This window comes from Cetorhinus maximus, unplaced genomic scaffold, assembly GCF_964194155.1.
Source record: "Cetorhinus maximus unplaced genomic scaffold, sCetMax3.hap1.1 HAP1_SCAFFOLD_241, whole genome shotgun sequence".
NCBI classification, from domain to species: Eukaryota; Metazoa; Chordata; class Chondrichthyes; order Lamniformes; family Cetorhinidae; genus Cetorhinus; species Cetorhinus maximus.
The window spans coordinates 512,147-524,646 of NW_027596203.1; the positions used below are offsets into that span (position 1 = coordinate 512,147).

The window sequence follows — 12,500 nt, forward strand, 5'->3', positions numbered from 1 at the left end:
CCCCCACTATTTCTCTCTCCCTCCCCCACTATTTCTCTCCCTCCCCCCACTCTTTCTCTCTCTCCCCCCACTCTTTCTCTCTCTCCCCCACTCTTTTCTCTCTCTCTCCCTCCCCCACTCTTTCTCTCCCTCCCCCACTCTTTCTCTCCCTTCCCCCACTCTTTCTCTCTCCCTCCCCCACTCTTTCTCTCCCTCCCCCCACTCTTTCTCTCTCTCTCCCCCACTCTTTCTCTCTCCCTCCCCCACTCTTTCTCTCTCTCCCCCACACTTTCTCTCTCTCCCCCACACTTCTCTCTCTCTCCCCCACTCTTTCTCTCTCTCCCCCACTCTTTTCTCTCTCTCTCTCCCACACTTTCTCTCTCTCCCCCGCTCTTTTCTCTCTCTCTCTCTCCCCCACACTCTTTCACACATTTCCTCTATCTCCCTTCTTACTTAATTTCCCCCATGTCTCTGATTTTCCCTCTCCCTTTTTCTGTCTCTCTCGGTTTTAGCTGTTTAAATTCCTCATCGATTGCCTCATTTTCTATTGCCCGTACATGACTGGGAGTGTGGGAATTTAATTACGTAGCACAAAAATTTGATAAGGGAGGGTACCTGAAAGGTCTGAGGCAGGAGATCCAGTCTAATCATTCCTGTGGCGGAACCTGATTGTGGGTTGCTTGGTGGCAGTTTTTGAAATAATAAACAGCAGCAGTAAAATAACAGGTTATCATATCACATCTGTGTCTCAGGAGGGCGTGTGTGAAACTAAATCTTCCAGAGAATAAAACACAGGAAACCTGTCCAGCGCTGAGAGTCCGAGGGTCAGTACTGAGGGAGTGCTGCACTGTGGGAGGGTCAGTACTGAGGGAGTGCTGCACTGTCGGAGGGTCAGTACTGAGGGAGTGCTGCACTGTCGAAGGTTCAATACTGAGGGAGTGCCACACTGTTGGAGGGTCAGTACTGTGGGGACCCTCCTGCCTTGTAACCTCCTCCAACCCCTACCACCCTCCCTATCTCTGTAACCTCCTCCAGCCCCCAGAACCCTCCCTATCTCTGTAACCTCCTCCAGCCCCTACAACCCTCCCTATCTCTATAACCTCCTCCAGCCCCAACAACCCTCCCTATCTCCGTAATCTCCTCCAGCCCCCACAAACCTCCCTACCTCTGTAACCTCCTCCAGCCCCTACAACCTTCCCTATCTCTGTAACCTCCTCCAGCTCCCTCCAACCCTCCCTATCTCTGTAACCTCCTCCATCCCCTCCAACCCTCCCTATCTCTGTAACCTCCTCCAGCCCCCTACAACCCTCCCTATCTCTGTAACCTCCTCCAGCCCCTACACTCCTTCCTATCTCTGTAACCTCCTCCAGCCCCCTACAACCCTCCTTTCTCTGTAACCTCCTCCAACCCCTACACCCCTCCCTATCTCTGTAACCTCCTCCAGCCCCCTACAACCCTCCCTATCTCTGTAACCTCCTCCAGCCCCTACAACCCTCCCTATCTCTGTAACCTCCTCCAGCCCCCTACAACCCTCCCTATCTCTGTAACCTCCTCCAGCCCCCTACAACCCTCCCTATCTCTGTAACCTCCTCCAGCCCCTACAACCCTCCCCATCTCTGTAACCTCCTCCAGCCCCCTACAACCCTCCCTATCTCTGTAACCTCCTCCAGCCCCTACACCCCTCTTTATCTCTGTACCCTCCTCCGGCCCTCCGAGATCTCTGCGCTCCTCCCAATTCTGGCCTCTTGACTCTCCCCCGATTCCCATCGCTCCATCGTTGGCGGCCGTGCCTTCAGCTGCCTGGGTGGCCCTGAGCTCTGGGATTCCCTCCCTCTCGTCCTTAAAAACTGTTCTCACGACATATGTGCCTTTGAACACTTTTTTCATATTTGCTGATGTGGTTCCATGTCTGGTGTGAAAATTACTCAGGTGCTGCGCCCTGTGGGTATCCGTTTTCCTTGTTCAAAGCCCTAGCTGTGTGGCCTCACAGGGTTGGTACTCTGTACTGAGAGCTTCTCAGGCAGCGACTAAACACCAAGATAAATGAATATCGTTCAGGGGCAGAGACAGAGAGATAGAGATATCGAGAGAGAGAGATATCGAGAGAGAGAGAGAGAGATAGCGATATCGAGAGAGAGATATCGAGAGAGAGATATCGAGAGAGAGAGATAGAGATATCGAGAGAGATATCAAGAGAGAGAGAGATAGAGATATCGAGAGATAGAGATATCGAGAGAGAGAGATATCGAGAGAGAGAGATATCGAGAGAGAGAGAGATATCGAGAGAGAGAGAGATATCGAGAGAGAGAGAGATATCGAGAGAGAGAGAGATATCGAGAGAGAGAGATATCGAGAGAGAGAGAGAGATATCGAGAGAGAGATATCAAGAGAGAGATATCAAGAGAGAGATATCGAGAGATATCAAGAGAGAGATATCGAGAGATATCAAGAGAGAGATATCGAGAGAGAGAGAGAGATATCGAGAGATATCGAGAGAGAAAGATATCGAGAGAGAGAGAAAGATATCGAGAGAGAGATATCGAGAGAGAGATATCGAGAGAGAGATATCGAGAGAGAGAGATATCGAGAGAGAGAGAGATATCGAGAGAGAGAGAGATATCGAGAGAGAGAGAGATATCGAGAGAGAGAGAGATATCGAGAGAGAGAGAGATATCGAGAGAGAGAGAGAGATATCGAGAGAGAGAGATATCGAGCGAGAGAGATATCGAGCGAGAGAGATATCGAGAGAGAGAGATATCGAGAGAGAGATATCGAGAGAGAGAGAGAGATATCGAGAGAGAGAGATATCGAGAGAGAGAGATATCGAGAGAGAGAGATATCGAGAGAGAGATATCGAGAGAGAGATATCGAGAGAGAGAGAGATATCGAGAGATATCGAGAGAGAGAGATATCGAGAGATATCGAGAGAGAGAGATATCGAGAGAGAGAGAGATATCGAGAGAGAGAGAGATATCGAGAGAGAGAGAGATATCGAGAGAGAGAGAGATATCGAGAGAGAGAGAGAGATATCGAGAGAGAGAGATATCGAGAGAGAGAGAGATATCGAGAGAGAGAGAGAGATATCGAGAGAGAGAGATATCGAGAGAGAGAGAGAGATATCGAGAGAGAGAGAGAGTTATCGAGAGAGAGATATCGAGAGAGAGAGAGAGATATCGAGAGAGAGAGAGAGATATCGAGAGAGAGAGATAGCGAGAGAGAGAGAGATATCGAGAGAGAGAGATATCGAGAGAGAGAGAGATATCGAGAGAGAGAGAGATATCGAGAGAGAGAGAGCGAGATATCGAGAGAGAGAGAGATATCGACAGAGAGAGAGATATCGAGAGAGAGAGAGATATCGAGAGAGAGATATCGAGAGAGAGATATCGAGAGAGAGATATCGAGAGAGAGATATCGAGAGAGAGATATCGAGAGAGAGAGAGAGAGCAAGATATCGAGAGAGATATCGAGAGAGAGATATCGAGAGAGAGATATCGAGAGAGAGCGAGAGAGAGCAAGATATCGAGAGAAATATCGAGAGAGAGATATCGAGAGAGAGATATCGAGAGAGAGAGCAAGATATCGAGAGAGATATCGAGAGAGAGATATCGAGAGAGAGAGAGAGAGCAAGATATCGAGAGAGATATCGAGAGAGAGATATCGAGAGAGATATCGAGAGAGAGATATCGAGAGAGAGAGAGAGAGCAAGATATCGAGAGAGATATCGAGAGAGAGATATCGAGAGAGAGAGAGCAAGATATCGAGAGAGATATCGAGAGAGAGATATCGAGAGAGATATCGAGAGAGAGATATCGAGAGAGAGAGAGCAAGATATCGAGAGAGATATCGAGAGAGAGATATCGAGAGAGAGATATCGAGAGAGAGAGAGATATCAAGAGAGAGATATCGAGAGAGAGAGAGAGAGCAAGATATCGAGAGAGATATTGAGAGAGAGATATCGAGAGAGAGAGCAAGATATCGAGAGAGATATCGAGAGAGAGATATCGAGAGAGAGATATCGAGAGAGAGAGAGATATCGAGAGAGAGACATCGAGAGAGAGAGAGATATCGAGAGAGAGATATTGAGAGAGAGATATCGAGAGAGAGAGAGATATCGAGAGAGAGATATCGAGAGAGAGAGATATCGAGAGAGAGAGAGATATCGAGAGAGAGAGATGTGCTGTGAGTGCCAGAACAATGGTGGGAGAGGGAGACAGAGAGGAGGAGATCCTGATACTGAATATAGATTTCAGCTGGGAGAGTGTTTTGTGTGGCGTGTCTGTGAGCGTTGTGTGGCTTGTGTACCTTTCTCCTTCATTCATTCACGGGATGTGGGCGTCGCTGGCCGGGCCCAGCATTTATTGCCCATCCCTAGCTGCCCCCTGGAGAAGGTAGGTGGTGAGCTGCCCGCTTGAATCGCTGCAGGGTCCCTGCGGTGTGGGTACGCCCACAGGGCTGGGTGTGCCGCTGTCGCTTCCGGTGCCTGGGTCGATGGCGGGTGATCCGTCCGGTTTCATTCCCTTTAGGCTTCGTAGCAGTTTGATACAACTGAGTGTCGGCCACTTCAGAGGGGCAGTTCGGAGTCAGTCCCGTCGCTGTGTGGGTCTGGAGTCACGTGTACGCCAGACCGGGTAAGGACGGCAGATTTCCCTCCCCCTAAAGGGGCGTTAGTGAACCCGATGGGTTTTTACGATAATCGATGATAGTTTCTTGGTCGCCATCACTGAGACTCGCTTTCACAGAATCACACACAGTGCAGAAGAGGCCCTTCGGCCCATCGAGTCTGCACCAACACGTGAGAAACACCTGCCCTACCTACCTAATCCCATTTACCCAGCACTTGGCCCATAGCCTTGAATGTTATGAGGTGCCAAGTGCTCATCCAGGTACTTTTTAAAGGATGTGAGGCTAACCCGCCTCCACCACCCTCCCAGGCAGCGCATTCCAGATCCTCACCACCCTCTGGGTAAAAAAGTTTTTCCTCACATCCGCCCCCCCAAACCTCCTGCCCCTCACCTTGAACTTATGTCCCCCTCGTGACTGACCCTTCAACTAAGGGGAACAGCTGCTCCCTATCCACCCTGTCCATACCCCTCATAATCTTGTACACCTCGATCAGGTCACCCCTCAGTCTTCTCTGCTCCAACAAAAACAACTCAAGTCTATCCAACATCTCTTCATAACTTAAGTGTTTCATCCCAGGCAACATCCTGGTGAATCTCCTCTGCACCCCCTTCAGTGCAATCACATCCTTCCTATAATGTGGCGACCAGAACTGCACACAGTACTCCAGCTGTGGCCTCACCAAGGTTCTATACAACTCCAACATGACCTCCCGACTTTTGTAATCGATGTGTGTGTGTGAATGTTTGTGTGTGCGTGAGTGTCTGTGTGTGAGTGTCTGTATGTGTGAATGTGTGTGTGTGTGAATGTTTATGTGTGTGTGTGAGTGTCTGTGTGTCTGTATGTGTGAATGTTTATGTGTGTGTGTATGAATGTTTGTGTGTGTGTGTCTGTGTGTGAGTGTCTGTATGTGTGAATGTGTGTGTGTGTGTGAATGTTTATGTGTGTGTGTGTGTGAGTGTCTGTGTGTCTGTATGTGTGAATGTTTATGTGTGTGTGTATGAATGTTTGTGTGTGTGTGTCTGTGTGTGAGTGTCTGTATGTGTGAATGTGTGTGTGTGTGTGAATGTTTATGTGTGTGTGTGTGTGAGTGTCTGTGTGTCTGTATGTGTGAATGTTTATGTGTGTGTGTATGAATGTTTGTGTGTGTGTCTGTGTGTGTGTCTGTGTGAATGTTTGTGTGTGTGTGTGAATGTTTGTGTGTGTGTCTGTGTGCGTGTCTCTGAGTGTGAATGTATGTGTGTGTGTGAATGTTTATGTGTGTGTGTGTGTATGAATGTTTGTGTGTGTGTGTGTGTGTGTGTGAGTGTCTGTGTGTGTGTGTGTCTCTGTGAGTGTCTGTGTGTGTGTGTGTGTGTGTGTGTGAGTGTCTGTGTGTGTGTGTCTCTGTGAGTGTCTGTGTGTGTGTGTGTGTGTCTGCCTGTGTGTGGTTTAGCCCTGAGCATCATCTCAGAACCCGTTGTGACATCAACATTTTCAGCCTGAGAGTCACGTCGCCCTGAGGCAACTCTGGGTTTTCCACACAGATGGAACAGCCCTCACGGAGGCAGCCCGTGGTGTGCAGAGCAAGATCCCACAAAATGGCAGTGGAGCGAATGGCCAGCTGCTCTGGGTTACTGCTGGGTTAGCTTGCGGGAGCAGCAAGGAGTGAATTTGTGTCTCTCCCCCCTCCCCCACCCACTATCTGTGCAGCTTCCACTCTCTCTCCAGTTCAGAAACAGAACCGGACAAACGTTTGAAGGGGGGAAAAGGACGGTGGGGACCAATCGGGCAGCTCTTTTAAAGGGGCAGCACCATGGACAGGCCTAATGGCACCCCCCCCTCCACCCCCATCGTCGGACGGGCCTGGCTGTGATTTCCCCAACCCTTGCCCTCCCCCCACCCACCCCATGTCCTCGCAAACTGCCGTACTCTCCCCGTCTCCCACCTCCCCGAAGGCCTGGAAGGTGCTGTCCCTCCCCTAAAACCCGCGCGCACCTTTCCCGGGAACTCCGCGCTCGCAACCCTCCAGTAGGGTCGGGCGTGGCACCGCGCCAGCCTGAGCGGCCCTGACCGAAGCCGGGATTGACGTCTTGGCACCCGTCTCCTCTCGCGGGGTGCAGCAGGCGTTGGCCGGGCCAGCGTTGGTTTGCCTGTCCCCCTGGTCGCCCCTGGAGCTGAGATGTCTTGCTCGGGCCGTTGCGGAGGGGCGGTCGAGAGTCGAGCGCGTTGCTGTGGGGTCTGGAGTCCAGAGCCGGGTCAAGGACGGCAGCTTTCCTTCCCGACTAAAGGGACGGGAGCGGACCAGACGGGGTTTTCCCCCGCAACGATCGGCGATTGTTTCATCGTGTCCCCTGAGGGTGCTATTTCCAATCGATGTGTTGTCCCCTCGGTGGCATAAGTCCGAGGGACAGTGTTTGTTTCCATCTGTACGCTGGGGACGCCCAGCTCCAGCTCACCGGCACTTCCCCCCACCGACCCCTCCGCTGTAGCTGGGTTTTAAGTCGCCTTATCTGACATCCTTAGCAAGAAATTCCCCAGTCAGGCAAGACTTTCATCACAAAATCCACACCAGGTTACACCCTGAACTGCAACTTACCAACTTTCTGCAGCAAGTGACCACAGTTCAAAACAAAGCCCTTTGAACAGTTGTGAAATGTTTTGCCACGTGAAATGAGCCAGAGAGATGCAGGAACCTTGTTTTGTTTTGATTATGTTACAGGTCATCTGGAAATTAGAGCAAAGCTCCCTCTACACCGTCCCCATCAAACACTCCCAGGACAGGTACAGCACAGGGTTAGATACAGAGTAAAGCTCCCTCTACACCGTCCCCATCAAACACTCCCAGGACAGGTACAGCACGGGGTTAGATACAGAGTAAAGCTCCCTCTACACCGTCCCCATCAAACACTCCCAGGACAGGTACAGCACGGGGTTAGATACAGAGTAAAGCTCCCTCTACACCGTCCCCATCAAACACTCCCAGGACAGGTACAGCACGGGGTTAGATACAGAGTAAAACTCCCTCTACACTGTCCCCATCAAACACTCCCAGGACAGGTACAGCACGGGGTTAGATACAGAGTAAAACTCCCTCTACACTGTCCCCATCAAACACTCCCAGGACAGGTACAGCACGGGGTTAGATACAGAGTAAAGCTCCCTCTACACCGTCCCCATCAAACACTCCCAGGGCAGGTACAGCACGGGGTTAGATACAGAGTAAAGCTCCCTCTACACCGTCCCCATCAAACACTCCCAGGACAGGTACAGCACGGGGTTAGATACAGAGTAAAGCTCCCTCTACACTGTCCCCATCAAACACTCCCAGGACAGGTACAGCACGGGGTTAGATACAGAGTAAAGCTCCCTCTACACCGTCCCCATCAAACACGCCCAGGACAGGTACAGCACGGGGTTAGATACAGAGTAAAGCTCCCTCTACACTGTCCCCATCAAACACTCCCAGGACAGGTACAGCACGGGGTTAGATACAGAGTAAAGCTCCCTCTACACCGTCCCCATCAAACTCTCCCAGGACAGGTACAGCATGGGGTTAGATACAGAGTAAAACTCCCTCTACACCGTCCCCATCAAACACTCCCAGGACAGGTACAGCACAGGGTTAGATACAGAGTAAAGCTCCCTCTACACCGTCCCCATCAAACTCTCCCAGGACAGGTACAGCATTGGGTTAGATACAGAGTAAAACTCCCTCTACACCGTCCCCATCAAACACTCCCAGGACAGGTACAGCACAGGGTTAGATACAGAGTAAAGCTCCCTCTACACCGTCCCCATCAAACTCTCCCAGGACAGGTACAGCATGGGGTTAGATACAGAGTAAAGCTCCCTCTACACCGTCCCCATCAAACCCTCCCAGGACAGGTACAGCACGGGGTTAGATACAGAGTAAAGCTCCCTCTACACTGTCCCCATCAAACACTCCCAGGACAGGTACAGCACGGGGTTAGATACAGAGTAAAGCTCCCTCTACACCGTCCCCATCAAACACTCCCAGGACAGGTACAGCACGGGGTTAGATACAGAGTAAAGCTCCCTCTACACCGTCCCCATCAAACACTCCCAGGACAGGTACAGCACGGGGTTAGATACAGAGTAAAGCACCCTCTACACCGTCCCCATCAAACACTCCCAGGACAGGTACAGCACGGGGTTAGATACAGAGTAAAACTCCCTCTACACTGTCCCCATCAAACACTCCCAGGACAGGTACAGCACGGGGTTAGATACAGAGTAAAACTCCCTCTACACTGTCCCCATCAAACACTCCCAGGACAGGTACAGCACGGGGTTAGATACAGAGTAAAGCTCCCTGTACACCGTCCCCATCAAACACTCCCAGGGCAGGTACAGCACGGGGTTAGATACAGAGTAAAGCTCCCTCTACACCGTCCCCATCAAACACTCCCAGGACAGGTACAGCACGGGGTTAGATACAGAGTAAAGCTCCCTCTACACTGTCCCCATCAAACACTCCCAGGACAGGTACAGCACGGGGTTAGATACAGAGTAAAGCTCCCTCTACACCGTCCCCATCAAACTCTCCCAGGACAGGTACAGCATGGGGTTAGATACAGAGTAAAACTCCCTCTACACCGTCCCCATCAAACACTCCCAGGACAGGTACAGCACAGGGTTAGATACAGAGTAAAGCTCCCTCTACACCGTCCCCATCAAACTCTCCCAGGACAGGTACAGCATTGGGTTAGATACAGAGTAAAACTCCCTCTACACCGTCCCCATCAAACACTCCCAGGACAGGTACAGCACAGGGTTAGATACAGAGTAAAGCTCCCTCTACACCGTCCCCATCAAACTCTCCCAGGACAGGTACAGCATGGGGTTAGATACAGAGTAAAGCTCCCTCTACACCGTCCCCATCAAACCCTCCCAGGACAGGTACAGCACGGGGTTAGATACAGAGTAAAGCTCCCTCTACACTGTCCCCATCAAACACTCCCAGGGCAGGTACAGCACGGGGTTAGATACAGAGTAAAGCTCCCTCTACACTGTCCCCACCAAACACTCCCAGGACAGGTGCAGCACGGGGTTAGATACAGAGTAAAGCTCCCTCTACACCATCCCCATCAAACACTCCCAGGGCAGGTACAGCATGGGGTTAGATACAGAGTAAAGCTCCCTCTACACCGTCCCCATCAAACACTCCCAGGACAGGTACAGCATGGGGTTAGATACAGAGTAAAGCTCCCTCTACACTGTCCCCATCAAACACTCCCAGGACAGGTACAGCACGGGGTTAGATACAGAGTAAAGCTACCTCTACACCGTCCCCATCAAACACTCCCAGGGCAGGTACAGCACGGGGTTAGATAGAGAGTAAAGCTCCCTCTACACCGTCCCCATCAAACACTCCCAGGACAGGTACAGCACGGGGTTAGATACAGAGTAAAGCTCCCTCTACACTGTCCCCATCAAACACTCGCAGGACAGGTGCAGCACGGGGTTAGATAAAGTACAGGGACTGATAGCTTTGCTCTGGCCTACATTTCACTCCAGGCCCACAGCGATGTGGTTGACTGTTAATTGACCTTCAGTTTAATAAATCCCGGCCTTACTAACAACATCTGCATCCTGTGAAAGAACAATGGGAACTGAGTTAATGAATAATGAGTCTTTCCAAGACACACATATTTGGGCAGCGGATATGGTTACTATGCAGACAGCTGGAGTAGATTACTGATATACACCGGGGAGCTTTCACACCTTGGACATTTCAAATCAGTGACAGGAAGCGGGTCTGTGTCTGTGATTCCCCCACACGGTGACCGGACGTGGGTCTGTGTCTGTGATTCCCCCACACGGTGACGGACGTGGGTCTGTGTCTGTGATTCCCCCACACGGTGACGGGACGTGGGTCTGTGTCTGTGATTCCCCCACACGGTGACGGGACGCGGGTCTGTGATTCCCCCACACGGTGACGGGACGCGGGTCTGTGTCTGTGATTCCCCCACACGGTGACCGGACGTGGGTCTGTGTCTGTGATTCCCCCACACGGCGACGGACGTGGGTCTGTGTCTGTGATTCCCCCACACGGTGACGGGACGTGGGTCTGTGTCTGTGATTCCCCCACACGGTGACGGGACGCGGGTCTGTGATTCCCCCACACGGTGACGGGACGCGGGTCTGTGTCTGTGATTCCCCCACACGGTGACCGGACGCGTGTCTGTGTCTGTGATTCCCCCACACGGTGACCGGACGCGGGTCTGTGTCTGTGATTCCCCCACACGGTGACGGGACGCGGGTCTCTGATTCCCCCACACGGTGACGGGACGCGGGTCTGTGTCTGTGATTCCCCCACACGGTGACCGGACGCGGGTCTGTGTCTGTGATTCCCCCACACAGTGACGGGACGCGGGTCTGTGTCTGTGATTCCCCCACACGGTGACCGGACGCGGGTCTGTGATTCCCCCACACGGTGACGGGATGCGGGTCTCTGATTCCCCCACACGGTGACGGGACGCGGGTCTGTGTCTGTGATTCCCCCACACGGTGACCGGACGTGAGTCTGTGTCTGTGATTCCCCCACACGGTGACGGGACGTGGGTCTGTGTCTGTGATTCCCCCACACGGTGACGGGACGCGGGTCTGTGTCTGTGATTCCCCCACACGGTGACGGGACGCGGGTCTGTGTCTGTGATTCCCCCACACGGTGACTGGACGTGGGTCTGTGTCTGTGATTCCCCCACACGGTGACCGGACGTGGGTCTGTGTCTGTGATTCCCCCACACGGTGACGGGACGCGGGTCTGTGTCTGTGATTCCCCCACACGGTGACGGGACGCGGGTCTGTCTCTGTGATTCCTCCACACGGTGACGAGACACGGGTCTGTGTCTGTGATTCCCCCACACGGTGACGGGACATGAGTCTGTGATTCCCCCACACGGTGACGAGACGTGGGTCTGTGTCTGTGATTCCCCCACACGGTGACGGGACATGAGTCTGTGTCTGTGATTCCCCCACACGGTGACGAGACGTGGGTCTGTGTCTGTGATTCCCCCACACGGTGATGGGTCGTGAGTGTGAGAGCTGGGAGAGGGACAGATAGAGGCAGAGCTGTAAATATTGACCAATTTATTCAGGACACAATTGCAAACAGTGATTTAAACCTCACGCAGGAATCTCTCGTAGAAAGCTGAGCAGCAAACTCCTTCAGATCCCAGTTACTCCTCGTCACAGAAACTAGAGCCACTGCCAAAGATTAAACCAATTCCTTGGGGTCATTCACCGAAATCTTCAAACACATTGAAGCAATCAATTTACGTGATGGCAATTTGGGTTGTTGAATATGAGGAGGGAGAGAGAGGGAGACAGATGGAGAGAGGGAGACAGACAGACAGACAGAGGGAGAGAGAGGGAGACAGACAGACGGAGAGAGAGAGAGACAGACAGACGGAGAGAGAGAGAGAGAGAGAGACAGACGGAGAGAGAGAGAGAGAGACAGACGGAGAGAGAGAGAGAGAGACAGACGGAGAGAGAGAGAGAGAGACCGACGGAGAGAGAGAGAGAGAGACCGACGGAGAGAGAGAGACCGACGGAGAGAGAGAGACCGACGGAGAGAGAGAGACAGACGGAGAGAGAGAGACAGACGGAGAGAGAGAGAGGGAGACGGAGAGAGAGAGAGAGGGAGACGGAGAGAGAGAGAGAGGGAGACGGAGAGAGAGAGAGAGGGAGACGGAGAGAGAGAGAGGGAGACGGACAGACAGAGAGAGGGAGAAGGACAGACAGAGAGAGGGAGACGGACAGACAGAGAGAGGGAGACGGACAGACAGAGAGAGGGAGACGGACAGACAGAGAGAGGGAGACGGACAGACAGAGAGAGGGAGACGGACAGACAGAGAGAGGGAGACGGACAGACAGAGAGAGGGAGACGGACAGAC

General features: G+C 52.4%; 1 protein-coding gene across 1 annotated transcript in view; it reads left to right on the top strand.

The window, feature by feature from the left end:
* LOC144673064 (uncharacterized) overlaps positions 1 to 499 on the top strand; it is a 12,768-nt gene extending 12,269 nt beyond the window's left edge. The window contains exon 8 of the mRNA XM_078535061.1: positions 492 to 499. Within this exon, the coding sequence (XP_078391187.1) occupies positions 492 to 499 (8 nt within the window). The remainder of the gene's footprint in view (positions 1 to 491) is intronic.
* Positions 500 to 12,500: the final 12,001 nt, after the last annotated feature.